The sequence below is a fragment of the Netta rufina genome, assembly GCF_964035555.1.
Source record: "Netta rufina genome assembly, chromosome: 14".
NCBI classification, from domain to species: Eukaryota; Metazoa; Chordata; class Aves; order Anseriformes; family Anatidae; genus Netta; species Netta rufina.
The window spans coordinates 12,830,008-12,855,821 of NC_140137.1; the positions used below are offsets into that span (position 1 = coordinate 12,830,008).

At 42.7% G+C, this 25,814-nt stretch overlaps 3 protein-coding genes across 5 annotated transcripts; 1 reads left to right on the top strand and 2 right to left on the bottom strand.

The window, feature by feature from the left end:
• Positions 1-5,603: 5,603 nt before the first annotated feature.
• On the bottom strand, positions 5,604-11,242 carry LSM11 (LSM11, U7 small nuclear RNA associated; the record flags this gene model as incomplete). The annotated part of the gene is made up of 4 exons (XM_084295584.1): positions 5,604-6,052; positions 7,695-7,778; positions 8,502-8,641; positions 10,807-11,242. The coding sequence occupies 4 exons, from the start codon at positions 11,240-11,242 to the stop codon at positions 5,648-5,650; spliced, it is 1,065 nt and encodes a 354-aa protein (XP_084151710.1). The 3' UTR covers positions 5,604-5,647.
• Positions 11,243-12,480: 1,238 nt separating this feature from the next.
• THG1L (tRNA-histidine guanylyltransferase 1 like) lies at positions 12,481-16,478 on the bottom strand (the record flags this gene model as incomplete). 3 transcript variants are annotated; one of them, XM_084295090.1, is made up of 6 exons in its annotated part: positions 12,481-13,255; positions 13,814-13,921; positions 14,502-14,590; positions 15,148-15,317; positions 15,771-15,947; positions 16,297-16,478. In XM_084295090.1, 6 exons carry the CDS (start codon positions 16,476-16,478, stop codon positions 13,094-13,096), a joined length of 888 nt encoding a protein of 295 aa, XP_084151216.1. In that variant the 3' UTR covers positions 12,481-13,093. The 3 variants fall into 3 exon arrangements, with proteins under 3 accessions (XP_084151216.1, XP_084151217.1, XP_084151218.1); XM_084295091.1 differs by having other exon boundaries at positions 15,885-15,947; positions 16,297-16,455; XM_084295092.1 differs by having other exon boundaries at positions 15,148-15,313; positions 15,885-15,947; positions 16,297-16,316.
• On the top strand, positions 16,477-23,617 carry SOX30 (SRY-box transcription factor 30; the record flags this gene model as incomplete). The annotated part of the gene is made up of 5 exons (XM_084295457.1): positions 16,477-17,281; positions 18,496-18,735; positions 20,130-20,309; positions 21,618-22,110; positions 23,242-23,617. 5 exons carry the CDS (start codon positions 16,477-16,479, stop codon positions 23,615-23,617), a joined length of 2,094 nt encoding a protein of 697 aa, XP_084151583.1.
• Between the last annotated feature and the right edge of the window lie 2,197 nt (positions 23,618-25,814).

A 25,814-nucleotide genomic window follows, 5' to 3' on the forward strand; every position in this document is an offset into this window, starting at 1 on the left:
AACATCACAGTAAAAGCTGTGATGAAAAATACAGAAAAATCCACCTACTCAGATCTCGCCACTAAGTACACTGCAGCTTCTTGAACAAGACTGGAACAAGATAAAACGACAACACATCATGAACCATTCTATTTGCCATCTTCTTATGGGTGAAGATAGTAATACCAAGAAAACTTTGCATGGAGATAATGCTGTAGACATCTGATTACTACAAACTGGATTTGCTTCTCTGGAAGCTTTCACTATAAGGTTAGATTGCTTATACTCAAGTCTACAAACTGACCCATGTCTCTCTGAGCTCTGTTCTTTGTGTGTGCCTAACTCACTTTGGGTTTTGGCCTGCTTAGACCCACCTCTTAGCAAGCCTGGAAATTCTGGGATAAATAGCTTTGAAATAACTACCTCACTCTAGGGAGATCATCTTCCTTCACTAGAAGGGAAGTATTTTTTTATCCTCTCCTTCCAGTGGAGGCTTCATACATTTCCATCTGTGCACCTTGTTAATATCTTGAGAATAAAGATTTTGGTATTCAACACCTTAATTACAATAACATGACCTTTAGTCACCATATCAGTCAGTATCACATAATTCCACAAATTGTGTAATCCCTTCATTTTTAAAAATCACTTCTAGTACATGTTAGCCTTTTGTAATGTCTCAGCAAAGACAGTCTTAGGATTGCTACACCACAAGCTTCCAATTTTTAAGCCAATGTCAAGAAGCAAGAGCATGAACCGAAATAGTTCCAGGCTGTAGAAGGCGCATAGTCTAGCATTTCTATTTTACACTTTGCAATGCAGGAAGAACAGAAAACATCTTTATATTAATTCACAGGATTTTGCAGTTATGCTTTGAGGCAGACACAAACAGATTACTCAACAGAGTCTCAGAAAAACGCTTGCCTGGATGAAGGAATCTCTGCATCAGTGCTACTGCAGCAGTGCTGCTGCACTGACTGAACGGCTGTAGCACTGAGCCTTGCAGCTTTATCCACTTGAAGAGCTTTTAGCTTAAGCTAGTGGTTCTCACCTGATCTGTTTAATTAAAGACAGAAAGTTTACCTGGATATATATAACTTCAGATATTTGTGTTTTCAGAGTTTCCTGACCCTCCTGCCTTCCCGTTTTCTTTCAAGACTCCAGAGGAAATCAGTGTTTCCACCTGGCTCATATAAGTCAGTCACTGAGCAATAGGAAGGGTAGCACGGGGAGCATGTTGGACAGAACATCGTATTAAGAAAAATTAGACATTTTTTCTCTATTTCTTTTTTTCTGAACACTTCTTCACCCATTGCAATTCATAAGCTCACGTGAGTGGTTGCAACAGCAAACTAGGAAAACCTAGCACTTTGGGAAGGAAAAGAGTAGAAAATAGAGTTTACTGCAAAAGACCCAAGATAGATAATTTTTCTGACCAAGCAATTTCAAAAGTCTGCTGCTATTTTCACAGAGAATAGTATTAAAATGAGGAATAATCTTTAGGCTATCTGGACACAAAATGAGACTGGGTAACTCTCCTGAAGGAGGGGCAGTAAGAAAAAGTGGGCAGCCAAGCCTTCTCCTGCTGAGACCTACCCCTGCTTCTGAATGATACAGAAGTAAAAGCTGCATCAGAAACAATGAATCCAGCAACTGAAGAACCAGAGGCAGATAGAAAACTATTGCTCTTGACTATTTCAGTAATCAGCTGGTAAGAACATGCTAAGCATCTGTCTCTAGATCAGAAAATTTTCAGGCAATTACCAAGCAGGACTAGTCTGTTGAGAGAAGAAACTAAAACCCTCACTTTCTCCAAGCTTTCTTCCTTTAGCATTACCACAGCCGTTTTTAAGAATTGTTTGATAAAAATGAAACACCTGTGCAGAAGTTTCCCAAGAAATAATCCCAGTCATGATACTCATAACTGTGAGACTTTGCTCCCTAGTGAACTATGTTGGCAATTACAGGGTATGTGATGATACGGCAAGAAATACCTGTGACAGCACAGCTTAATTCCAAGACTATCTCATTATGTCACTTTTGCAGCTGGCATCGTAACATTTCACAAGTTTCATGTCTGCTATGTTAGAAATTATTCCAAAAAATTCTCAAATTATCACAACACTTCTAAAATAGTTCAGAAAACTTTGCTTGTTGCAATAATTTGGTACCTCACAATAAATATGCTTCATGAATCACTGCTAACCATCAGGCTGAAAATGTCACGTAAGAACTGAGCAGAATGCTACCAGCATATTGATCCTTTGAGGTATTCTTTATACTCAGCTCAGAGCTTTTTCACTCACACAGCTCTTTGTTTCTTAAGACTGCCTCCTGCTCACGTCACCTTCTTTGCAACATTGCAGCAACAGAGGAATGGCAAAGGCAGACAGCTTTTTGAACAAAGAACCGGGATTTTACGCTGAGTTTTGAAAAGGAAAAACATGGCAAGAAATAACCAGAAACAACAAAAAATAACAAAGTTGTTTTCTTTTTTTCTTTTAAAACATGTACACGGATATTTAAGTGAGGTAGAAGACCACTTCAGAACATCACATTCAATTTTATTTAAAGAGTAACTTTATCTGAAGTATTAAACATGCAAGTGACAACACACATGCAGGATCACTTGCTTAGTCACAATCAAATACTATGTTTCAAAGAGACAAAGTTCATAAAACAGCATTTTGATAATGGGCCTTAAAATGATAGGGTATCCAAAAAAGTAGGGAAGAGGAAGACTCTTTGAAAGATCTGAAGTTATAGAGGAGCCTGTATTTGGGAAGCAGCTTGGAAATACTGAGAGAAGTGGATAGGAAAGTAGGAAAGAAAAGAAGAGCCACCAAACAAACCATTAAACCCAAAAGTGAAGAGAGAACTTTAACCATTTCCACAGATAAGAAAACAATGAGAAAAGAGGATGAACACTAATATGAGGTAGAGGGTAAAAAAAAAAAAAAAAAAAAAACACAAACAAAAACACATACTGTCTAGTTCTTAACCATGTTTGTTGAATAAGGTGATGATTTTGGAAGAACGGATCAGTCATGATATAAAAATCAAGGCACAAACGCAAGTCTAAGCACCAGCATTTTTCATAAAACCTAAAAAAATAAACTTGTAGATGTGAAACAACAAACACTTGTTAGATTTAAGAGAAAAAACCTTCTGATGAAAGGAAACACAGACTTCTAATAGAAACTGCAAATTTGGTGAAGTATCAGCTGGCAAGGAAAGAGGGCCATAAAGCTGCAAGAACATTCAAGGTAGCTGTATCTTATTTAATGCACAAGGATAACATAGGCAGACAAAGACAAATAGAAATCTGAGGTAAAGAAAAGCAAGAATTCAATGGGATGGCATAGTACATAGGCCTGAGTGGGAGATATGACACCCTTTGGTCAAGTACAAAAGAGGAGAGGTGTCAAAATCAGTAGCCTTTGGCATTCATGAATGGAAGAGGCAAAGACAGTCATCCCATGAAACTGAAATAAAACCAAACCAGTCACAAAGCACAGGGGAAAAAAAAAAAAACACAACACACAACCAAAACCAAAATGATGAAAAACATTCATCTGCAGTAAAAGCTGCTGAGAAGTTAGGAGCAGAAACAAAGTCTTTGTTTAAAAGGACTGGAAGGATTCTGGTCAGCTGTCAAGCGCACAGAAAGACAACCAGGGAAGGTTCAGAAAACCAGGACAAAAAAGGGTGAATAAAAGAACAATCTTCCTAAACCAGAGTTTAGAAAGGAACATCCCAAGGAGACAAAATACTGAAAGGAGAAAGGAAAAAGGGAGCTGGGACAACAGTGGACCACAACCATACAAACAAGAACAGCACGAAAGGAGAGGAAGCAAAAACCTCCAAGGGAAGAATCTTTGCAGTGCCTAGTTTCAGTTCATAGTCAGAAGGGATTACAGCAATGTAACAATGTATAAGAAATTGGAAATATTCTTTTTTTGCCTCTACAGTACTTTTCAATCTGAGGCACTTTTGTCCCGGTCTGAACTTGGGTTTGCAGCTCAGGGGCTGAGCTGATCAGTCATCCAAGCCCCATGTCATCTGAAACGTCGACATAAAAGTTTCAGGCTCCCCCAGAGGCATACAAGCTGCTCTGCGTGTCCAGGAACTCCTGCTAAATGATTTCTGTAATTCACCCAAGCACCAGACATATTCCTAATGACAAGCAAGCAATATGCTGCACTTGAAGCAACAGAAATACATCTTTCAAGAATGCAGTCACTCAGTTCAAGGACTTACAACCTCAAAATGCAATAAAACACTTGCTATAAAGTACTAGAAAGTTCTTCTACCAATTGTCTCATCAAACCACTGTCCTGGCAATTTCACATCTTAAACACAGGAGCTGCTGCAAAGCCTAAGGTGGTTGAGATGAATCCAGGAATAGCAGTGTGAAATCTAGTGTCCTCTGACATCCAAGAGAACAGGCTAGATAATGTAACAGCTTCATTTTCTCTCAAACTTTTCCATGTAGCTCTTGGAAAGTGGTTTATACCTGCAGAAGCGTGACCTGATCTGCAGCAGTTAAGAACGATCATAAAATAAAAGCACTGATGAGGCGAGTTTGACTTTTATACTTCATAACAATTTTAGGCACACCTTCAAAGCTCAGTTCAGCTGGAACTAGGTGATGCATCATTCATACAGATAGGAAAGACTAGTGCAGATTTCTGCTTTCTGAGAACAGCTGAAGACAGAGCACCTCTAGTTTCATTAGAGGGAACTCGAAAGGCGTTTAGATACAGTACAACTGTGCTCAGCACAAATGCTTATATCTGAGAAGAAAAACTATGTCTTTGTAAACTTCACTATCACAATAAGAACCAAATGGGTGAAACATAAAAGTACAACTTTCCATACGCACCCACAACATTCACAGATAAACTCCATAAAAGGAGGTCCCTGGATCAGCTACGTTAGCTGCTTGCTGGTGACGCACAGCAAAAGCACAGCATTACAAATAGAAGCGTAAGCATTGACATTGGAAACAAGTTAAAATCCTACAATCGTTCACAGAAAAAGAGCAGTCCAATTAAGGGAAGAGGTCTTCTATCACACAGGGCTTTACAGAGCTAACTATGAGGAGGCTAATAGCCATCAGTAGTATGTCACTCCACCTTTTTATAGACTTGTTTCAAAATGCCTGTCAGAATTATGTCTGGAAAATAAGACATCCACATAACGGTGGTAGATAAACTGCTGGTTTCATTAGCTATTTTCTCTTGAGATTACTCAGAACATGGAAAGTAGCATCTGTGATTCATTCTAGGTGGAGAACTAATGTTAAAATCCCTAAATGTATGCCACAATTAGCTCCTATAACTGAGTAACCCAACACTCCCCACCAATCCTCTTGACGTTGCTTCATTTTACTTTTAAGGAGCAGTGGGGCCTGTGTTTACCTCCCTCGTCTCACAGAATAAAACTGTGCTGCTGACATTGTCCCGAGACCCCCAGCATGGATCAAAGGAGGCTGCTTTGGCAATAAGCTCAGGGTGCTCCAGTTAGAAACACTTCCCCTACCTTGTTAGGGTAATGGGAAACCAGTCACAGTACCATGATACTTAATGAGAAAGCTAAATAGTAACGAGAGCTGCAGCGGCAATTCATGCTATCAAATAAATACACTGATGAAGGCTCAGCCTAGTTAATGTGCTAAATGGACAAGCAAGACGTTCTCTCCTCGAATAAAAATCTGGTTTATGTGACGTGTGAACACCTGTTGATAATCCACTTTGGGCCTCCTTTTTCTCCGTGACTGGCTTCTTGCACGGGTACCACCAGCACTGGCACCCTCTGTGTGAGCAGTCCCGCTCCCCACATCAGCTTCACCTCTGACTGCCAGATGCAGACTGTCACCTGCCATCTTCTTTTCTCCAGCTCTGCCCGAGCGCTTCTGCCTCTCACGCTCATCTTCTGCTCTCCCTCGTCCCGATGCACCTTTCCATCCGAGCATCTGAGAGTCATTTGTCAGGGCCAGCTCCCCCGAGACAGTCTTTGAGTCGGCTCCCTTCTTTACTGAGGAATCCTGCAGTTTGAGTCTGTCAAACAGCTGTAAAGGAACATTTGTGTATATGACCACATTCATAAAGCAAGAAAAGCCTCGTGTTCTGCGTTTCATTTGATTATGATCCCAAATCAGTTCTCAAGATGTCCAGTTGGTGAAGAATCTTTACCAGGAATAAATACTATATTTTTTGGCTAAATCAAGCCATGACATAGGGTGAACGCATCTCCCGCACATTCATAAGCATCTTTACGTGAGCATCAGGGAATTTAATTCAGGGAGCAATGTTGCTATGTGGTATCATTTAACTTTGGTCAAGAACAACAGAAAGCTACCAAGTTGCTCCATTAGCTCACTTTCCCCAGACCTCTTGTACTGTTCTCAAATTGTTTTAGAGAGCTTCCCACCCTTGTGTCCTAAGGCAGGACACGAATCCCAAAGATAAGGGGCCTCAAACAGCAAGGAGTATGTGCTGAAAAAATGACACTTCGTGCTCTCCAAACAAACTGAAGGAGGCCACTTCTGGGAGGTGAGCAGGCCAAAAACAATAGGAAAATAATAAAAGCTGCAGCAGCAGGCCCAAAGCACGGGATGAACTCATTAATCTGGGAATACATAGCACAGAAACTGGGAGAGAAACTGCTTTTACTCTGGCAGCAGGCAAGCTTTGATGAAATGCTGACAAATGAAAAGGATTCTTGGTTAAGCTGTCTCTTCCTAACAACAGGATGGAAAGCCAGTCCCTGTGACAGTGGGCTAAGATGAGCAATAACAACTGGATTATTTTTAACTTAGGAAGAGTGGGATCTGTCAGAAAATAGATTTAAATGGCAGGAATCTGAAAGCAAATTCTTTGCAATAAAATTGTTAAAAAGTTTTTGTGGTGCCTCCCTGATGTTCAAAAGGCCCCACGCTATGCCATTCAACAGGCACAGCCCTGCCGCATTTTTTTCCTTCATTGTTCAGAAGTTAATCTATCATATCTTCAGTTTTCAACTTTGTAAACATTTTTTTTTTGCAGCTGGACCCAAAAAGCATCTTGCTTTGGAGCGGCATAAAGAATCTCGGGCTTGCTTCACAGTAGCAAGACTACAAGTTCAAGTGACCAAACATTCAGTACCATTGACTAGAGACAAGGACTGCCACTCCGTGAACTTCACTATCAGAGTTATGTGCTGCCAAATCACCTGACAGAACTGCATCAATCACAAATGAAAAAAATAAAAATAAAAATAAAAATAAAAATAAAAATAAAAATAAAAATAAAAATAAAAATAACCAACTGTTCTACCAAATTAGTTAGAGCACAAAATACTGGATCTATGCTGGCCTTATGTTGGCTATCAGAGGGCAGAAAATAGTTCCAGCATAAAGCCAGACAGTACAGGACAAATCAAAAACCACACGCTGAGCTTATAGAAGATCAGCGTGTTGTACTAAGCAGTGGCAGCAATTGTGATCTCATATTAGGAATTCTAAAGTGGAACTTCTGTAACAGAGAACTATGGCCAAAGCACTTTCAAAAAGGTCAGAATGCTTCTTTTTCAGTTCAAGTAATTTTAGAGTCATTTGTACTAAAAGGAGGTGAAACATTTCAAATATAAATATAGCTTTCCAGCCAATGCTCCCCTTTTACTGCTTTGAAAACTGGGATATTCCAAACATTAAAACATCAATGGTTACCTACCCGGGTTAGTGTGAGCTGAGGTTCTGCATAGAAAGCTTTGCCCAGTACTGGTTTCCTGTATGTCTCATCCACGTCTGTCAGGGCCTAGAAGATTAAAGAAATGGAAAGTTCAAAATTATAAAAAGACACAAAGAGACTTCAGGCTATCTTTGTGCCATAGCATTATGAAATTACACTCTGAGAGAAAATCTGTCCTAGGAACAAGCTGTTCTTTGGAGCTGGCTTTGTATCAGCTAAGTTGTACTGAGGTATAAAAGCAACAGCAAAGCCTAGCATCCATTCTGCGTTACTTACAAAATCCGAGCCTCACCTGCAAAATCCTTCTATTTTTTCCACCAATTTCCAAGCTTGTCACACCCCTAGGCTCACAAATTTGTAATAGTTGCTGTTCCAGCCATTGTCTTTAAGATCTTCATATGGTAGAACAAAGACAAAGCTGACATACAAGTGACTTGTTGGTGAAAGAAATCAAAGAAGTGGCTACCACTATAAGACTGGAATATGCAGAGATATTTTTGGAAGCTTCTGGTATTCATATATCACCTTCCTGGGTTCTTATATAAAATCTCTGAAGCTGCTGTGTACTCCTTCACCCTCACCTAGTCTATAACAGCTAGGTATCTCCCAGACATACCAATTCAACACCAAGCAGAAGTCTGAAACCCAGCACTCAGTGCAAGAGCAAACGAGCATTTATGGACCACAAAATCACATTAATCTTCTCAAAATGTAATTTGTTTAAACCTGTTGCAAACTTCAAACGTTCAATATAGCAGTTACAAACCAAGGGCTTGGAACAGTCATTACCATATTCCAGAACTTGTCAAACGCAACCAAAAACCCTGTGCAGACTCCACGAAGCCCTTTGAAAGTGCGGATATGAACATTGATTTTTACACCATCTCGGACGCAGCGATGGAGCTCCCCAAGGGGGCTGCCTTCGTGGACTAAAACAGAAAGAGAACACCATCAGTCTTCAACAAAATACATTCATAAAGAAAGTTATATAGAAATACTTCGCTTTACTATGGAAGTAGAGCAGATCTTGGTACAACACAAGTTTTCACAGCAAATGAAACCAGAAGCCCCGGGGCTGTGTGATGTACTGTGGCTGTAATTACTAGATCACCAAAACACTTCCTACAGTGTGGACAGCAAAGGCTTTAAAAAACACGAAGGTTTCCCTTTACTTAACATATATCCAAATCAACCTTAGGTGAAAATCTAAGTCTCTGTGCTGTCTTTGGCCCACTGATAACAAACTCAGAGATCCATCACAGGAACCACAGGTGACAGTCACTACACCGGATTGATGCTTTTAATCAGACACAGTATTGTTTCTAGCCAACCCTGAGAATTTATAGGATCCTTTTAGATTTAGGAATTTTAGAGTTCAGATTTAGATTGCTATGTTTCTTTTACACAAGAACTTTATCTCCAACTTTTATAAAAAAGTAGAATCAAGTAGAACCTTTATTTACAACTATGCCTTGGCTCGTCAGCACCCCATTAGACCTCACGGAAAACACTGCTTTGCAGCGCTACCTGGGTAAAACAGCTCTACCTGCATAATCCATCCTGTTCCTATTCTTTCTAGCTGCTCTGCGGTAACTGCTTGCACAAGTTCTTTGCCCCTTGGTAAATATGGGATGATTTGAAATTGCTTCTCCTGAGCTGATTCCAAACAGGCACTGCCAACTCCTCACAACAGGCAAAATTTTGAGTCCATTTTACATTTCTGACACATAGAATTTAAGAAACAAGCCACCCGTTATCACAGCTGCCTGAGAGCACAGCAACACGACTGTGGGACTCAGTAAAGCACGAGCCACACATATTTTACATGCATCCAGAGGCAGCTATTGCCTTAGGATCCAAGCTTCAAACACAGGCCAACCTGCTATGCAGACAGGCCCCCTAGTTGCAGGGAAAGCACACAGTTCTGAAAAAAAATGAACTGTTTGGACTGCTGAACAGCACTGTAGATGCCAGTCGAGCCAGTCTTCTTCAAAGCCCACACTGTCTCATCTTAGATGTGTGGATATTAAATATGTGCTCGTAATGGAAACATGTAACCTTTTCACTAGACCACTGCTACAGTTAAGTTTCACAGTGCATTTTTTCAGTTTCAATCACAGTAATCCAAATACAAATTCTTTATATTAAGATCCCGAATCAATATTTAAGGTCAATTATATTGGAAATCCTACTTAAACAGACCCTCTGCATTTGTGGAAAACCCTCAACTGACATGAGACTGCGGATCATACAGCACATATGGACAGGAATATGTTGTTTTGGTGTCTAAGCAAGAAAAAGGTTCTGTTTTAGGCACTCAAAATTGAATGTTTTGGGCATTGTCTTTTTATAAAGAGCATTAAGGTGATGCTGGTGATAAGAAGAGATACTTTGACCGCAATAAACCTGCAGTATTTTTAATTAAGCGCACTAAATTTGCATCCCATTTGGTTCTTGGTGTGGGCCCACAAGTTGCACCCCTTACGTTCAGGGGCTATTTCCCTGACTGCGTATGGAAGTTTACACAAGAAATTTGTATCATCCCCACAGACGGTGAATTTATCATCACAGCTCCCTCCTGCCTCAACCCGCTGCTCTATCATCAGGTCAGCAGAAACACCAGCGCTGTATTTACCCCCCCAGGATGCACATTTAGCAGCCGAGAGCACAGCGTGCTGCAGGCTCACGCTGTGGTTATCACTTAATTCCTATCTCCATGGGCTGAAATCTGCTTCCAGGTTTCAGAACAGCACTTCTGGAAGCACAACACTTTCTCACCCTTCCTTTCCATTAAGACGATGGACGTGACCAACCAACTGGACAAGGAGGATGTCACCACAACACCACGAGCATCACCCCCAGTGAGCATTTCTGCGTTCACCATTTCACCCAACCCACAGTCCCCACTCCCCCCCGAGCTCCCTCAGTCCCTCTCCGTGCCCCTATCACCCCACTGCCCGCCTCACTCCACACCCCCACACTCCACCACAGCCCCCAGCACCCAGTGACCCACCCTGGGCCCCCTCCCCTCTCTCCATCCCCCCTATACCTCAGTCCCCTCACTCCTGACACCCCCACACCCCCCAGCCCTTACGGGGCATCCTGGTGAGGACGTTTCGCGGTGCCCTCCTCCGCCGAGCCGCCGCTCCCCCGGCGGCCGCCTCCTGCTCGGGCCCGGCGTTGACCATGAGGCTGCGGAGCCGCTGGATGCGCTCGGGGTCGGCGGCGGCGGGGCCGCGGCGGGCGGAGCGGGCGGAGGGACCGCGGCGGGCGGCGGCGGAGGAGGAGGCGGCGGCGTTGGGGCGGCGGCCCCGCGGGCGGAGCAGGCCGCGCTGGAAGCTCTCGTACTCGGCGAGGTTGTTGAAGCACGGGGCGCTGGGGAAGGGCAGCGGCGTGCGGGCCGAGTACAGCGCCAGCAGCGGGTCGAAGCGGTTGGAGCTCACGTCCAAGCGGCCGGGGCTCGGCGAGCGCTCGGCCCCCGCCCGGCGGCGCCGCTGCTGCTGCTCCGCGGCCGCCTCAGCTTCCTCCATGGCGGGCGGCGCCCGGCCCGCCGCTAAGGGGCGCTGCAGCGCCGGCCCCGCAAGCTAAGCAGGGCCCGGACCGGGCAGCGCCGGGAGGGGAGACCGCCAGGCACCGCCCGCGGAGGCGGGGCGCGGGGAGGCGCGAATTAACGGTGAGTTAATGAGAAATTAACGGTGCTGGCGGCGAGCTGCGGCTTCCCCCGTCGCTGCTGCTGCCCTCTGCAGCCGCCAGAGGCCTCTGGCGGTCCCGGTGTTGCAGCGAGCTGGGTCATTCTCCTCTGAGAGCAGAGACCCGTTTGTCACAGGACACGTTAACGCTGCGGGGGGTTTACTGTAAGATTCCCCCACCTACCATTAGCCTTTCATAACTGGTTCCCATAAATTTAATGGTTGTTACAGCAGTATAACATCAGGCCGAGCTTGCTCCCCACCCTCAGGAAGCTTCTGTGTCTTCACAGCCCCAAAGAAACTTCATGCAGGAGGACACCAGGTGCTTCATTGAGTCCATAACATTCTTCAACCCCTCTCCACCCCACCCCCAGCATTTAAAATCAATCTATATTTTGGTTCAAAACTCTATATCCATACATAAATAATGTTTAGTTACTACACATCATTGTCAGCATGAGGTAAATGGGAAAACACGTGACAACAGAACCTAATACAGACATACCATAATATGTCTCCATATCTATCAGGAAGTCATATGATTAAAAATCCCTACATGATGCTTCTTCAAGGAGGATTGTCATTGCCAAAGTTATTTTCATCTTTGCTCAGAATGCAAAATCCAGACACTACCACCTCTGGAGCGGTTGCTCCCAAGTCAAGCCCTAGATAGCAACATGGCACATCAAAGTCAAGCAAGTCACAGTTGTGCTGCAAGACCAAAGCGCACACACACGAAAAAGAAAAACAGATGGGAAGTTCCCAATGCTAAATGACTGCGGTGCAATGATTCATTCAGAATCACCACCACACACTCCCTCATATCCTCTTCCTGAGGAATTAAACAGGCCCTTTGACAAGCTAAAACCAGTATACATTCTCTTATTGCTCAGCATTAGTATGCATCGGGGACAGGAAACTGCTATCACGAATGCACAGACTTATCCTCCATTCTCAGAAAAAGGAAGGTTCATTATTAGCTTAACTGTTTGAAACCTTCACTAATTACTACTAAAAATATTAGTAATGAGAAAGTCAAATAATAAACACAGCAGAGGATAAATCACTAGTTTTTAATATTTTAAAAAGTGTAAAAATCCTGTACATTTGACAAAAGCTTTTAAAATCAGTCAAAGAAACTGCTAGGCTTTCCCTTCTGTAAGGATGAGACATTGTGCAGTTGAACAATTTGTTGCTAAGGTCAGTCAAACACAGTGGCCTTGAAATTTAATACTAAATGCCAACTGTCTCTTATCTGAAAGAAAAAAAGTAGTATTTTTTCTTCTGCTTTTAGCTGCTCAGATGTACAATTTTTTAATTTTGTTTGTTTTTAATCATTTGGCAATTCAGTACAATACCCAATGATTTAAATGCTATAGAAATAGCTGACATTCTTATATGCTTTTTCTACAAATACGCATTTACAAGGAACAATTGGTTTATGATGAGTTCTTAACATTTAAAATATAATATGATTTTGGATTTTCCAAATGGATATATTCTTGTGTGTCAGACAACATTCCAATGCCTCTTTTTCATGCAACCACAGTGCTAAAAGCTGCTGTAAAGCTTCTGCTGAAGTTGCTGAAGAGGAATGTAAGTCGAACTCTGCCAGCCACCGTCCATGCTCCTCAGGTGCCAACAACCCACGCAGAGCAAAACATTAACTACCAATTACACTCAGCAGAGATATCAACTATCCTCAGCCAGAATCTCAGGATATTCCTCCCAGAACTGGTCCCCAATAATGTCACAGTGCAGGGGAACAACTTTAGTCCTAGTCCGTGTCACTTCAATTTCCTGTTCTTCTGTTTCCTTTGGCAGTTTTATTTTCTTAGTTGTGACTTCATTAACCTGAAAACAGAGTTGACACATTAGCAAACATGTAAGACTTCAGAGGGGATTCACAAACAGATAAGAAAAAAACTATACAGCAGAAATAACCATCAACCCTATAGCATGCTATAGAATTTGGTAATAGATTCTTCGAAAAAATTCATCATTCAGTTTGATGACTAACATGAGTAGCTGGAACTGCACGTCATCATCATGTGGCTTGAATTACTACCTACAAGTTCACGTAACTCATTTCAACTATTCCTGAATAAAGTAAAATATTTAATTTGGAGCTACTTAAACCAAATGGGAAACCTCAAAAGTGTCTAAGATTACCAAGAAAAAATAATAAGAGCTGCAATCTTTACTATGTTCTTTTCCATTAGAGGAAAAGAGTATTAAATATACTATGAGCTGAGGTACTTTTTTTTTTTTGACTGAAAGTTTCTAGTACCTCTGCAGTGGAAACACTTGAGAACCAATCCTCCGAAGAGCCTGGCACAGGCCCCAGTGATTACCATACCAGTTTAGCTACCCCAAACATGAACATGAAGTATGTGGTAATGCAGTTTTTACCTTCTGCCATATTAGGACAGTTCCTTTTCTATACATCAAAGGCTCGTTGTTGTAGTTGATGTTGAATTCAGAAAATAAAATTTCATTCTTATCTCCAGCCAGCGTTCCCTGAGAGAAAATTGAAAAAGAACAACAACTGTCAAAGACACAAACAAATAAACAAACCAATAAATAGGTTTTTCATCTTTAAATTACAAGGTGCAGTTTCCTTTCCAACTAGAGTAATTATTTCAACAGCCAAACAGGGATATTAAAAAAAGGTTGTTGCTTTTTTTTTTTTCCAAATCCGTTTTACATTTTCAAGAGGAATTGGAAAGAGTCAACAAAATTCAGCAGAAAACCAGAAATGATCTGCTGAAATCTGCACACTAAGACAGTACTACAGGAGGGTCTGGAAATCCATAGTATCTGAATCCTCCCATTTTACTTCTTGCTTACAGATATTAGATGGTCACGTGATGTTTTTAAGATTTCTGAACTCACTAATTAAAAAATTAAAGTCCTGTTAGAACTCCAGTTAAAATGCATTTGCTAATCATATTATCTTTACAAATTAAAAAAGTTGTTGAATGTACATCCACAAAATGATTACCCTAAGAAAAGGCAGAGCTGAGTAGGCAAGACAAAACTCAGCAAACAGGATGATTTTCTCTGTACCTAGAATAACAAGACCTCAAGAGATTTTTACCTGGAGTCTATCCTGTGCTTGCACTGGTGTCAAACCACTTCGTTGTACAAGCATCCAAAACACCGTATTATAAAGGTTATTAATATGGCCTATAGAAAAATAGAAAGAGATACAGTGTTTACTAAATCTGACCAAACATGCAGAGAAAGAAAAAAGCAACTTCACTTCCAGAATTGTAACCAAAGAGATAGACAGAATCTTTCTGATCCATTTTTCATGTGCCGGGTATTGTTCAAGACCAGGCTGGATGAGGCCCTGGGCAGCCTGATCTAGTGGGAGGTGTCCCTGCCCATGGCACTACACGATATTGCCAACCCAAGCTGTTCTATGATTCAGCGACTGACTAGAAGACAGATTCATGATGCTTCTGAAAAAGGAAAGGGAGGGCAGAGAGATAGGGTGCTTCTATCACTATTTCCTATGATGAATTCACTGCCAGCATGCACCAATACAGTACTAGTCTAAAGACTCAAAGTTTTAGCCAACATTTCTGCAAAATCCCAACATGGGGATATCAGTATTATTTATAACTATTACCCTGCCAAATTGTGCTTTAACCGTTAAGCCCATACGCAGACACATCGTCCGTAAGGATGTTTCTGTTCAGGAAGACAATTCAACTGCACAGTTCTCTAGAAATGCTTACAGTCCGCTTGTCTCCAGCTGAGGTAGTCCTTTAAGTTCTGGGTGCTGGGATACAGCACAATTCGTCCATCAAATCCTGGTGGGTACAGAAGCTGCTGGTCCTTGAAGTAATCCTTCCAATAGAAAACGTAACTGGAGGCAAACTGCGAGACCACGTGCGTCATGAACTTACTTGCAAAGATAAAGCAAAAGAAAAAGAAAGGAATCTGTCAATATGATTCTATATATCCATAAATTTCTGAGGTATCAATAGCAGTAATTCCCGTGGACAGCATCATTTCTTAAATAACAGTACAACAGAGCAGCAATGGCAGAGTCTTGTGGAAAATGAGAAGTACTAGGAACCAAGGAGAAGACTTTAGAAAAGGAAACACTTTGTTAGAAGAAGCCTTAATTAAAACTTTTTAAAGCTCCACATCACTGAAAACTACAGAAATAATGCATGCAAAGAGTCTGCATGAACTTGAACTACTTGTGGCATATACACCCAAATATACACCTAAACACGGCCCAGCTCCTAGTCTCTGCATAGAAATAGAGGCAGATCGAAAGATGGGAAACAAATGACAGATTTACAGAGAGATGTTAAAAGCAATTTCACTTTGGTATCAAAGCAGCTGTTACCTTGCTCTTCTTTTAAACCATTTACTTTTCCTTTTGAAAACAAAACTGTACTCATCACTCTGCCCATAAGCAATAGCGATATCCTCCAGCTCCTGCATCACTGTCTGGGCACACCTGGTCATCAGGTGAAGAGCGCGGTCATCGTTTGGCTTTTTGAACTCGTGCTGTTCAGCAAACCTTCAAAGCAAAAAGGGGACAATAAGAACCTTTTAAGATGTTAGTCGAAAATGTTAATCCGCTCATTTTCACCATATTTATTTTCTATGTACATTGATTTGTGGTATCCAGGTAGAAACAATAACGACTTGTCTGCAGATACGAAAAAAAATAATGAAGACTAATTTCATGCTTTCGGGATAACGCATGCTCTGTCCCATCAGCATCTCACCCTGATGAGATATGGGGGGGGCAGCACCCTGGGGGGGGTGTCAGCACCTCAGGGTCCCTTCCTTAACCCCCCCACCCCCATCCCGTCGCCATGGCAACGGCCCCGCACCAAGCGCCCCGGCCATTGGCTGCCCCCCACCTGTGGAAGTTGCGGCCGTCCAGGCGCACCACTATCCAGCAGTTGGGCAGGCAGGTGTCGTCCGCCTCGAAGTCCCGCACGTACTCGAACTTGCTTTTAGCCATGAGGGAGCGACCGCGGCCCGCAGCCCGCCCGCCTCCCGCTCCGATGGCCGCCGCCGCCGCCCGCCAGCACCCCCGCATGGCCGGGGCGGAACCGGAAGCGCCGTCACCCCCCCCCCGCGGCCCTTCTAGCCAGCCGGGAGGACCTCTCTATGCCCCTAACGCCGTCTCCATAGCGACCGCGTTGCGAGGCGAGTGGGCGGGGCGAAGCGGGCGGCGGCGCGCTCCCATTGGCCGGCGGCTGCGGCGCGAGGGCGCGGCGAGCGTTGGCGGCCAACCGCGGGCGGGCAACGGCCGTGGCGTCATGGAGCGGGGCGGGGGCGGCGGCGGCTCCGTGCCGGGGCCCGGACCCGGCCCTCAGGGGCCGGGCGGGAAGCGCGGAGAGTCCCTCGCGGAGCCTCCCCTCAGCGCCCAGCGGGCCCCGTGGGGAGCCGCGGCCCCTGCGGAGGGCGGCAGGGAGCCGGGGAGCTGCGCGGGGGAGCCTCCGGGCGCCCCCCGAACGGCTGCGGGGCGGGGAGTGGGCGGCGGGGATGGGCGCTGGGGCAGCGCGGGGGAGCCGCGGGGAGCCCTCAGGGCGAAGGCGGGCGAGGGGGGCTCCCCTCACGGCTCCCCGCCGCGGCCCGCTGCCGGTGGCGGCCTCACGGCCTCGCAGCCCCGCGGGGAGCCCCCCGGGGTGGTGCCTCAGGCGCTGCGGGTCCCGTTGGTGCTGCGGCCGCTGCCCGCCGCCGCCGCCGTGCAGGTGCAGGGCCCGCTGGCCGCCGAGCTGCTCCGCGGGCCCCAGGTGGCCCCGAAGCAAGCGCCGCTGAAAATGCAGGCGCTGCTCGAGCCGGCGGTGAAAATCGAGACCAAAAACGTGCCCCTCACTGTGCTGCCCTCCGACTCAGGTATGGAGGAAAGCAGGGCTGTAGGGCTGCGGCCAGCAGCTGGCAGGCTGTCACGTGGGGAAACGTGGAAAAAAAAATGGAAAAAATAACGCTAGAGTGGAAAAAAAAAGATACAGAGCCACCTCTCTGAGTATATCGTCACTTGTAAGACTCTAATTCAAGGTGGGGTGTGCGTATTCAGGAGCACAGAGCTCTGGTAGCTGGCTCAAATCAATTCAGCTTTGTCTGTTTGCTCCCTGACTGTATTAAACCCCCTCATAACTTCAGAATCACACCAAGTTTCGATGGCAAGTTTAAGTTTAGACATCTGTTGATCCTTAAAATGAAGCATTCATATGCTTCTCTGAGAGAATTTGGACATGTTAAGTGACAAACTTCATACCATCTGGATTAAAAGCTTACTCTTTTTGGAAAGAAAAGGCTTTTAAAATTTATACTTTTGACATTTTTGAAACGAATGACTTAAAGTGGAATCCTAAAGATAAAAATACTTCAGCCCCTTATTGATAATGTGGAACAGCAGTCTATTACTAAGCCTTTTTCAGGGAGGAAATTGCTGAGGGATCAGTGGTGAAAGGTCTGGATGTTTGTAATGTCAGCAGCTCATTTCAAAGGCAGTCTGTTTACAAAGACCTAAAGCTGGGTGTCATGTAAAGCATTTGGTAAAACTGATTCACCCAGCAAATTGAGTGTCCATATCTGAGAAAAGAGAGAGGAAAAAGTAAATAAATAAATAGAAACCTTGAACAGCAACAGCAGCAGCTGAGAAACCAGAGATATAACATCATTAGATCCCATCCCAGCATCATTAGGGCTTTTGGATACATAGTTCTAGTGGTGAAGACAAATTTGTAGTGATATGTCTGTGCTATACAGTGCTTAATTTATAAATTGATAAGTTACAGAAAACAGTCTAGCCAAGTGGAAACCAAGCTGTCTTTAACAGTCACATATCATATTTTTAAAAACAGATTAAACAACAAAATCCATGTAAATGATTCCTTATGCAGTGTTTCAGTGGAGGTTATAGAGATACTTACTCCCTTGCACTTTTCTAGGAAGTGCTCTCCAAACATGCACTGAGTTTTATGTGTCCCAAAGCTCTAGTAATTCTTTTGACTGTTGCCAAACATCCTCTTGATATATTACTGAGTGTAACCTGTACCACATATATTGCCTGGAAGATGATCCTCTTTCCTCATTTTGTTGCATAGGAATGCCAGATACTCCATTTAGCAAGGACAAAAGTGGCCACGTAAAGCGTCCGATGAATGCCTTTATGGTGTGGGCTAGGATTCATCGGCCTGCTCTAGCCAAAGCTAACCCGACTGCCAATAATGCAGAAATCAGTGTTCAGCTCGGGTTGGAGTGGAGCAAACTGAGTGAAGAGCAGAAACAGCCCTATTATGATGAAGCTCGGAAAATAAAACAAAGGCACAGAGAGGAATTTCCCGGTAAACATTTATTTATTTATCTTAGTGGTTTAGAAGTGCAGGATTTGTAGAAAAAATGATTTATTTTATTAGAGTAAATAGTAGAGTTGGAAAACATGACAAAAATTCCAAGCACTCAGTCCTTCTATCAGCTTTATAGTACCTGAAAGCATATTCCTTTCTTAAAGTATCCATAAATGATGTGGCATTCTTCATAGCCTCTAAGGTTTCATACATCCTTAGCCCACCACAGCTATAGCACCTCCTGCATGAGTTAAAAGCCTCATGGCCAGATACAGTTTATTCTGAACATGGATGCAAAAAGAGCTGCCCAGGTGGTCTGTGGTGATACATGTAACCATTCCTTAAAAACAATGAATGGAAAGTGCCACAGGAAGCACAGATGGCATTGCACTCTGTGTGATTCTTCAACTTTCAGACTAGGGATTCACAAGTAAGAGTGTGGGATGTGTTGTTCCTCAACCTTTTGCCAAAAGGATTAAAAATTTGAATCCTTACCAAATTCATTTGTTCATAGCACTGCAGTTAATTAAAAGGACACTAACAAAACAAAGCACAAGTGTTTGTATTGTGAACACATTGTGAGAGCTGTTGAGACATCAGGTGTCATAATCCTTTGTGATGTCATAATCCTGCTAGTTCACTGCTAGGGTAATACTGATAGACAAGAGACGATTGATATGTCATAAATACACAAAAGATGAAGAGCAGCACTCCCTCCTTGCACCCTTCCAAAAAAAAAGGGGGTTGGGGAGGGGCTTTAAGGTAGCATTAAGAGTTAGCCTGAGTTGTTAGCCTGTGTAAGAAACAGCTGCTCAGTAAAAAACAATATGTTTAAAAGTCTGCTAGTGCTTTATCAGTGTTGTAAGTCAGAGGCCAACGTACTCCTTATTGCCAAAATCTCTACAGGATTCCCAGTGGGCCATATTTTCCATTATTTCTTGTAACTTGCAGGTGTATGTTAACTTTATGGGGTAAGGAAAAAAATCAGGAAAGATCCACATTTTGAATACAGCCAGGGTTTTCTTCTGGACTGGAAGCCCACCACACAGTGCTGTGTTCTCCATTGCACGCTTTCCTTAGTTGTGCCATGTCACATCCCACTGTTCTGTATTTATGTGTGTCACAAAACAATTTTGATTCAGTAACATAAAAACAGTGCTCAAATGTGTCCATTTTATTTCTTCCTCTGCTAAAATTCCCCATTTGCTAGCTCACTGACACAAATGGAGTTTTGTCATTGACTATTGGAGCAGTTTGGGGACTCTTCTTTCTTTTTTTTTTTTTAATAAACTTTTTTTTTTACATATTTCAGAATTACAGCTACAGTGGTTTCATGTAAAAAAGAGACCATCCCATAAACGGGGTGTCTGCATCTTTTTCATCTCTGACAGGTTGGGTTTATCAGCCACGGCCAGGCAAAAGGAAGCGTTTTCCATTGAATGTCTCTGGTCTACTTTCTGGCACCACTCAGAGTATCGTCACTACAAATCCAGCTGCTGTTCTTCCCTTCCAGTCACCTGGATACTCTGTTGTCATCCCCACTGTTCAGAACAGTATTGGACATCCAGCCTGTGAGTTTTCAATATGGAATGATTTTTAAAATTAGGAATCTGCCTAGTAAAGTTGCATCTAACCTGGAAAGATCCTTTTTATAATCAGTCCATATGGGCAGTGAAATAGGGTGTGCCATGAAAGCCCACAGGCAAATATAGCAGCTAACCTGCAGCCCCTCACATTTTGTGGTGAAAGAGCTCTGTCTCTGAGTGCAAGGACAGTGGATCACAACAAGTAGCTTTGGTCCAAGCACTGGACCTTTCCTCTTTACATATACTGACTCAAATGAGTCTAATGAGACGAGAACACTAAATGCCTGTTTATGCCAAATGCTGATTTGGAGACATAAAAGAGCACCCTATGTTGGTCAGGTGAAGTTCTGGCTTAGGATGTGATCCTTTCCCAAATAATTCTGTAAATTTGACTATATAAGGTATTTTTTGTGTTCTTATGCTAGGTGTGGTCCTTTGAGAGGTCCTTTAGGGACCAGGAGTTGGACTTGATGATCCTTGTGGGTCCCTTCCGACTTAGATATTCTATGATTCCAAGATTCTATGATATTATGGTGTCCTCACAAGCTACTATGTTTCATTCTAGAGTTTACTATCCTACTGTGGTTGAAATCACTCTTAAATACAAACTGTAAAATCTGGAAGGATTTAAGTCCAGTTGACTCAGCATTTAGACTCCTGGACTAGGTGGTGTTTTTTGAAAACACTAATGCAACGCATTTTGAAATCATACTGTATAAAGGCAGCCTTTAACATACAACATGATCTCAGGTGTACATCTGCAAAATGTTTCAGTGAGATTGGCTAGCGGGTGCATTCATTGGTGAAACAAGTAAGAAAATACATGTATATTGGAGAGTTGTGTGTTGTAATTACTGCTTCTGCTCCTCACTGCTGCTCTGGCACCATGCAGATTTATTAGGAATTTGGCTTATTCCATCTCAGATGGTAAATGTGGGAGGTGTTCTGAGCTTCAGGCACTAAGTGCACACTCCAGCCCCATTCTGTGGCTATCCCAGAACAAGATACAGTCCCCACTAGTCTCACAGCCTCAACACTCACCAGCCAATCCATTATTTGTTCACCATTTTTTTCTTGTTGAAGGAAGCTTGAGTGTGTGGACTCCAAAACCACCGGTCAGAACACACATAGGCCAAGTGATGCGAGACTGAGAGTTGCAGGGAAGTGATACTAGGAAGAGATTTGGATAAAGTGATTTTGGCCATAGTGATTTTGGTTTTGTTATGCCACTGTTTGTGACATCTCTTCCTTTACTCGTGTCTGATAAATAACTGCTCTGTTTCCTTTTGAAAGGTGAAGCTCTTTCTGCCATCCGTCTGCCAGCTTCTTCTGTTCAACGTCCAGGTCCAATTACCCTTTTCCAGTCTACTTTTGCGAGCACCACATCATTGGCAGTTCCAGCTCCAACCCTGCCCATGCACCCTGTAATTGCATCACAGCACTTTGCTGAATCTGTTCAGACAGAAGCTTGTGATGTATCTTCTGGATCCAACTGCCCTCTGAAGAGACTTACACCAGTTTTTGTTGAGAGCTCCAGTAGAAACCCAAGTAACACAGTCACTGCTCATGGCAGATTTTCCGTTTCTACCATTGAGCTCCCAAAGGAGTACTCAGGGCTTTCTGCTTGTCCTAGAGGAGTACCTCTTTCCCAAGCTACTCCTCTTCCTCACTCACGTCTCTATGAGAGTCCTCCCATTGGGCAGCCAGTTAATCTGTTTGGAGCACCTCCTCGATTTTCATTTCATCACCCTTACTTTGTACCTGGACCTTACTATTTCCCTTCAAGGTAATGCAATCCTTCATTTCAATACCAGTGAGATTAAATGCTAAAGGGCTTTAACTTTCAGAAAGTAGATGGAGCTTTCAGTTCTTGAGGCAAGAATGCAGTGCCAGGAAGGAGAGGTGCTCTTACCTTCCTATAGCTCCTCTGTGGTTGGACCTGCTGGCCTGAGGCTGTTTGTAGCACATGCCCAGTTACTGAAGGCTCCGTGGTACTAATTTAATAATTGGCACTCCCAAGCCCACGGTAAATAGAAGTATCCTCTCTCCACTTTGTGCACCTCAGATGCACTATATCTGATTTCGACAGAAAAGTATTAGGTAGAGATAGTGTAAATATATTTTCAGAATGATCAGATTCAGTTTAAGTGGGTGTGTGAGATGTCTCCCAGCTACTATGATTGCAGCTGTCATAACTACCAGTATTTCTGAAATCCAGCCTAGTGGGAAATGTCTTCAGAATTCTTACATAAGTAAGTAGTCCTTGCTAGTTTGTCTTTGCAGTCTCTGGGAAGTAAATGAGAGACCACTTAATCAAAGAACTTACAAGCTAACACATGCAATATCCTGTGGGTATTTCCAAAGCTAAGTATCCACAGAAAGTACCAGTGTCCTCACACTCAATTTCTGTAACACCATGTAGATTATATGTGTGTCATTTTGTCATCAAAATTCCGAGAGGACACAACAAAGACAGTTATATTTTGGCTTAGTAACTTCCTGCAATCTACTATATATACATATTTATTAGTAGCAATCACTGTAAATTCCTTAAATATATTGACAACCACATACTGGGCACAAAGATTTTCTCTCAGTCCACTCATTTAATAAGAACTTAATAGACACAAGAGGTCATTCAAAGAATAAAGAAGAGTGTTTTACCCCAGCTCTGTCACAAATTTTGGTATATAGAAGTAACAAACTGATTTTGGATACTTCATCTTACTATTCTGAGTATGTACATTAACGTACTGCAGGCTTACCTGATTCTATTTTATCTAGTATATTATTTAATATATATAAAAAAAAAAGATGACTAGCTTAGAAAAATTAGCACCATTCTGATTGTCTTAGCTGAATGGAAATCTAGGCAATCTGCATTTCTGAACAACACTTTCAATCTCTTTCATTGCAGCACGTGCCCATTCAGCCGGCCTCCATTTGGTTGCGGAAATTTCTCCAGCTCAGTGCCAGAATGTCTTGGCTATTATGAAAACAGGTACCAGACACAGGAGATGAAATTTTCGGTTCTGGACAGAGACTATCCTTTCAGGGAATACCCAGAGGAAATCGTACATGAGGACTCACACAACTGTGAGAGCCTAGAGGAAGTGACCTGTCACAGCAGCCGCAGTGAGGAGGAGTGTGTAAGCCCCATACCACAACTGGATATTGGAGCAATTGAGAATGTTTTGTCAGCCACCCCGCCCACTCCTTCCAGCATCCAGCTAGTCAATGTGACTGACACTGACGAGGAGGAAGAAGAAGAAAAGGTGTTGCGAGAGCTGTAATTTTTAAAACAAACGATAAGCCAAGGAAATACAGAATTGGAAATAAATCTTTTCGTCAGTATCATCTTCAGAGTGTGTTCAATGGGAAACCTATGTAGCTTGAGCAACCTGTGCATGTCATTTTGAGGACTCTGATGATCTGTTTGTATTTTCACAGGTCACATAAAGAACTGGGGGTGTGTAAAAGCCCCTGAATTTCACCTGGTTCATCAGGGCATTGTTTGGACTCTAGCTCAGGAAATAGCTTACACAGGAACTTAGCTCCAAGCATGTGATAATGTACTTTCCGAGGAGAGATATGTTTAAGCACATCCTTATAATGCTCCTCTGAATCAGGATACTGCCTTTTATTGTTCACAGACATTGTAATGGTATTTGCTGTAATTTTGTAGGTATTACTTTTAGGAGTTTTAGCAAGAGAAATAATTCTGTTTTATGACTGTAATGTAATTCTTAGTACAGTAAAATACTATGAGGCCTGGAAAGTGAAGTCAAGAATGATTCTGCAATGCTTTATATTTTTGCTTTGATAAGTCAGTTTTAAGCTTAATTTGGTTAATTTTTAACTCTACTCTGCATTTGTGGTATGAATGTTATATAATGCACTGAAAATTTACATTGGTTTCTGTAATATCTTAGTCTGTAGCCAGTTCCATTAATGAAAATGGATTGTCCAGAAGGTATGGGGAGGTACGATAGCACCCAGAGAGTGGAAAGTGGATGGGATCTAACCCTGTGACTTACATGAATGGATTGTGACTTGATCCCTGAATGTAGTTATTACTGTAAAGAATTATCCATAGAATACCAAATTCTCTGAAGAATATCAAAGGCTTTTAATAGAAAGAATATCTGTACTGTGCTCAAAGAGTAAAGAAATTCAAAAGTTTTTGACCCAAATATGTAATTAATGTTATTAACATTTATTTTTCTGTTTTATGAAAGGGATGGTCGTTTCTTTCTGGGAATCCTGTTATTTTACTGTTGTTTATTTGAATAAACTCACCTGAACAACGAACCAATAGTGTTTCATTTTAAGCCATGAACAATGGAACTGAGTGGGAATGTGTAATTCATGATTTATCTAACTCAAAGACTTACAGTGCAGCTAAACTGCACATGCCTAGAATGACTACCTCAAATCATTTTTCTAGACAATTTCTGCAACTAACAGAAGTGTATCCATATATGTGTATGTACGTATATTTGTAATTATGTAAATCCAGCTACCACAGAAATATGGGAAGAGCTAAAAACCACAGAAGGAGAAGTACATCCATGCTGGGCTGGCAGCGTTCTAAGAAATGATTCAGAAGAAGCTACACGGATGTCTCATCCCGCACATCCTGTCTTGTGTAGGCTGTCACACCAGACCTGCTGCACCTTGACTGCCCTGTCTAACCTGACACTTAGGCCCCCTATATCCATCCACTAGGACAGCATTATTGATAAAGGCAGGTACCAATGAAGTTTCCATATGCCTCAAAAGGTAAGCCTAAATTAAGGCAGAGTAGATATCCTTTGGGGTTCTTTGCATTTTAACTTTTTAGTCTTACATCAACATTTTAATGCTTCTCTGGGCTCTTAGCTCCGTTTCCAAGCTTAAGATCATTTGCGAACCACTGCATTTTGTAGTTAAAGACCACATGTAAAAGGATGGGTAAATGCTGCCTACACTACATTGCAACTGTGTTGTAAACAGCCCTCAGCTCCTACAACATCTGTAATGCAGATGAAGTGTTAAGAAGAAAGTCTTATAAATAGTAGAAAGTGTCTGTTACTAAATTATCTTCTCACTGAAAGCTGATCTGGCCTGTAGGAATGCATGTGGGCAAATAGACTAATTCCTAAACAAGTACGTTTCAGGGTATAAGACAGCTGTTGGTGGGATTATTCTCTAAATCCAACTTCTTTCCCCCTTTTTTCCTTTTTATACACAATGGAATAGGATACAAGACATACTGCAGTGCATATTCTAGTGCAGAATCCAGAATGGTGGCTTTCCACAAACGATTCACATTTACTTTGTCCTATATGGGGTGTCCAGAACTGTTTAAAGGGAAATGCCTCCGAGCTGCTCAGTTGTACCCAGTGCTAATGGTGATGCTGGTGTCGATGTACATGAGCTTCAGTGGGCCAAGGGATTCAGCATTTGCTGTGCCAGGTCCATCTGCTAATGGGATCTTTGCTGCTCATT